Source organism: Carex rostrata, chromosome 17, assembly GCF_964058835.1.
Source record: "Carex rostrata chromosome 17, lpCarRost1.2, whole genome shotgun sequence".
NCBI classification, from domain to species: Eukaryota; Viridiplantae; Streptophyta; class Magnoliopsida; order Poales; family Cyperaceae; genus Carex; species Carex rostrata.
In genome coordinates, this window is record NC_135934.1 from 1,910,918 (window position 1) to 1,913,380 (window position 2,463).

General features: G+C 33.5%; 1 protein-coding gene across 1 annotated transcript; it reads left to right on the forward strand.

Annotated features, from left to right (window-relative positions):
• The first annotated feature begins 328 nt into the window (after nt 1-328).
• On the forward strand, nt 329-1,409 carry LOC144568301 (protein DJ-1 homolog B-like). The gene is made up of 2 exons (XM_078318602.1): nt 329-494; nt 1,022-1,409. The coding sequence occupies exons 1-2, from the start codon at nt 348-350 to the stop codon at nt 1,220-1,222; spliced, it is 348 nt and encodes a 115-aa protein (XP_078174728.1). The 5' UTR covers nt 329-347; the 3' UTR covers nt 1,223-1,409.
• The last annotated feature ends 1,054 nt before the right edge of the window (nt 1,410-2,463 follow it).

Genomic DNA, 2,463 nt, shown 5'->3' on the forward strand with positions numbered 1-2,463 from the left:
AATATTTGAAAATTTAAAACTTAAAATGCTTTCAAATAATTCTTTGCCACGTTCCCCTAGCTTGTGGCTCTTTTTAGTAAGGTAACTTGGGGTCTGCTTCACTACTGTTAAATGGGGGAGCCCCCTCTAAAGAAACCCCATTCCATTTCTTATAAAAATATCATATTATCATTGTGAAAATTAAGGTCGTAAATAAGAAAAAAATACTTTAATTGGACTTGTTCACAAAGACTGATACCACCAAAATTTACAAATATTGAAAAAAGGAAGGGAATTTTCTTTATCATATGCTGTAGGAGCTTTCTTGCAAATATTAGGGATATAAGATATCTGAATTATGCACTTTTATGGTGGGTGGGTTGGGAGGTGCACAAGCATTTGCAAATTCAGTGAAGCTCATAAGTTTACTAAAACAACAAGCTGAGTCAAACAAGTTATATGGTGCCATTTGCGCTTCTCCAGCTATAGTACTTGAGCCTCATGACCTTCTCAAGGTACTTATTTTTTACTGTAATTAGCATTTAAGTTTTTGCTTCAGTGTTTAATTGAATGCAGACACCATGAACTTGACTCAAGATTTATATACTCTTTTGCAACTCATACAATAGGCTATATTCAGAAAACTGAGTTTTGAAGGATTTGTTGACATCAAGTACATGAGTGCTACTCTTAAGCAAAAACAAAGACCCAAAGACTCTTTTTTACTGAAGCTGGTACAAGTTATGATTGAACTTTTAGAGTACTTGTATTTTTGTACCTTACTGTTAGAGGACTTGTATTGAACTTCCGGAAAAAAAACAAAAAAGAAGGCCTTTTTAAATAATACAAGTACTGATGCTTCATCTGACCTGAATCCATGTGGAGTTGCCATGTAGATTACTGTTGCATTAGACTAGCCTGATCTGATCCGGGCCTCTTTAAATAATATAAATATGTGGCCAAGTGGCACCCTTGGTTTGATGTGACCATAGATTTAATTAGTTTGGGATAATATGAATATCAGTTCTTGCTTCAAATGCAGGGAAAGAAAGCAACATGCCATCCTTCCATGTTTGAAAAATTATCTGACAAATCTGAGAGTAATAACCGAGTGGTGGTAGATGGAAACCTAATCACCAGCCAGGGCCCCGGTACCGCCATGGAGTTTGCGCTGTCCATAGTTGAGAAATTATATGGCCGTAATAGGGCAATGGAACTTGCTAGGATGATGGTTTTTGTTTGAAGTCTCTTTTAGATTTGTAGAGAGAGGTTCAATGCTGGAGAAACTCTCATATAATTACTTAAAATTAAGCTTCAATAAAGAAAAGAAACATAAGATTAAGAAACACATTCTGTATTATTTGCCGTAATTTTTCACATTCAGTAATGTATGAGGATGCCTTTTATGATATCATGATATTTTGTTGGCATGTGAACATTATATTATCCCTGTTAGGTTCTTGCACTGGTGTGTACTTTACTATATATATATATATAGAGAGAGAGAGAGTGACTAATGTGCATTCGAATGTATATGGACCGAAATACATATGGTTCAAATTTGACTTTTCAAAATCCAAACGGTCGATTCGAACTGTTCATCTTGTTCTCCATATTAATATGTGTTTGGAGACCAAATTTTACATTTTTATGAATTTTTTTATTATTTATTAAGTATTTTACAAAATTGTTGATCCAACGGTGGCTTAACAAAACAGTAAAATCAGCGGCCACCATTGGATCAACAATTTTGTAAAATACTTAATAAATAGTAAAAAAAATCATAAAAATGTAAAATTTGGTCTCCAAGCACATTAATATATGGAGAACAAGATGAACGGTTCGGATCGACCGTTTGAATTTTAAAAAGTCGAATTTGAACCGTATATATTTCGGCCCATATACATTCGAATGCACATTAGTCACTCTCTCTCTCTCTCTATATATATATAGAGTAAGGTTACCATACATTGCAATATATAGGTATTTTTGTACATTGAACTATAAATAATAAGAGGAGGGTTCAAATGCCTCCATATTTTTGTGCCTCCATCTCTCTCTATCATTTTCAAAATTCAAACAGTCGATCCGAACCGCTCAACCTAACCTCCATACTAAAATATGTTTGGAGACCAAATTTTATATTTTTAGGAATTTTTTTACTATTTTTTTAGATAGGTAAAAAATCAGTAAATCTGAACCATCTAAAAACAGTATTTTTGTACCTATCTAAAAAAATAGTAAAACAATTCTTAAAAATATAAAATTTGGTCTCCAAACATATTTTAGTATGGAGGTTAGGTTGAGCGGTTCGGATCGACTGTTTGAACTTTGAAAATGATGGAGAGAGATGGAGGCATGATGGAGGCATAAAAACATGGAGGCATTTGAACCCTCCTCAAATAATAATGAGGAAAAATAACTTATCTGATTGAAAAGATATAACCAATGAGGAGGGTTCAAATGCCTCCATGTTTTTGTGCC

What these genes read in the sequence shown, in the direction of transcription:
- LOC144568301 (XM_078318602.1), top strand. Translation starts at nt 348, where the DNA reads ATGGTGGGTGGGTTGGGAGGTGCACAAGCATTTGCAAATTCAGTGAAG. An exon ending in AGCCTCATGACCTTCTCAAG is followed by an intron (nt 495 to 1,021) that starts GTACTTATTTTT and finishes CTTCAAATGCAG; the next exon opens with GGAAAGAAAGCAACATGCCA.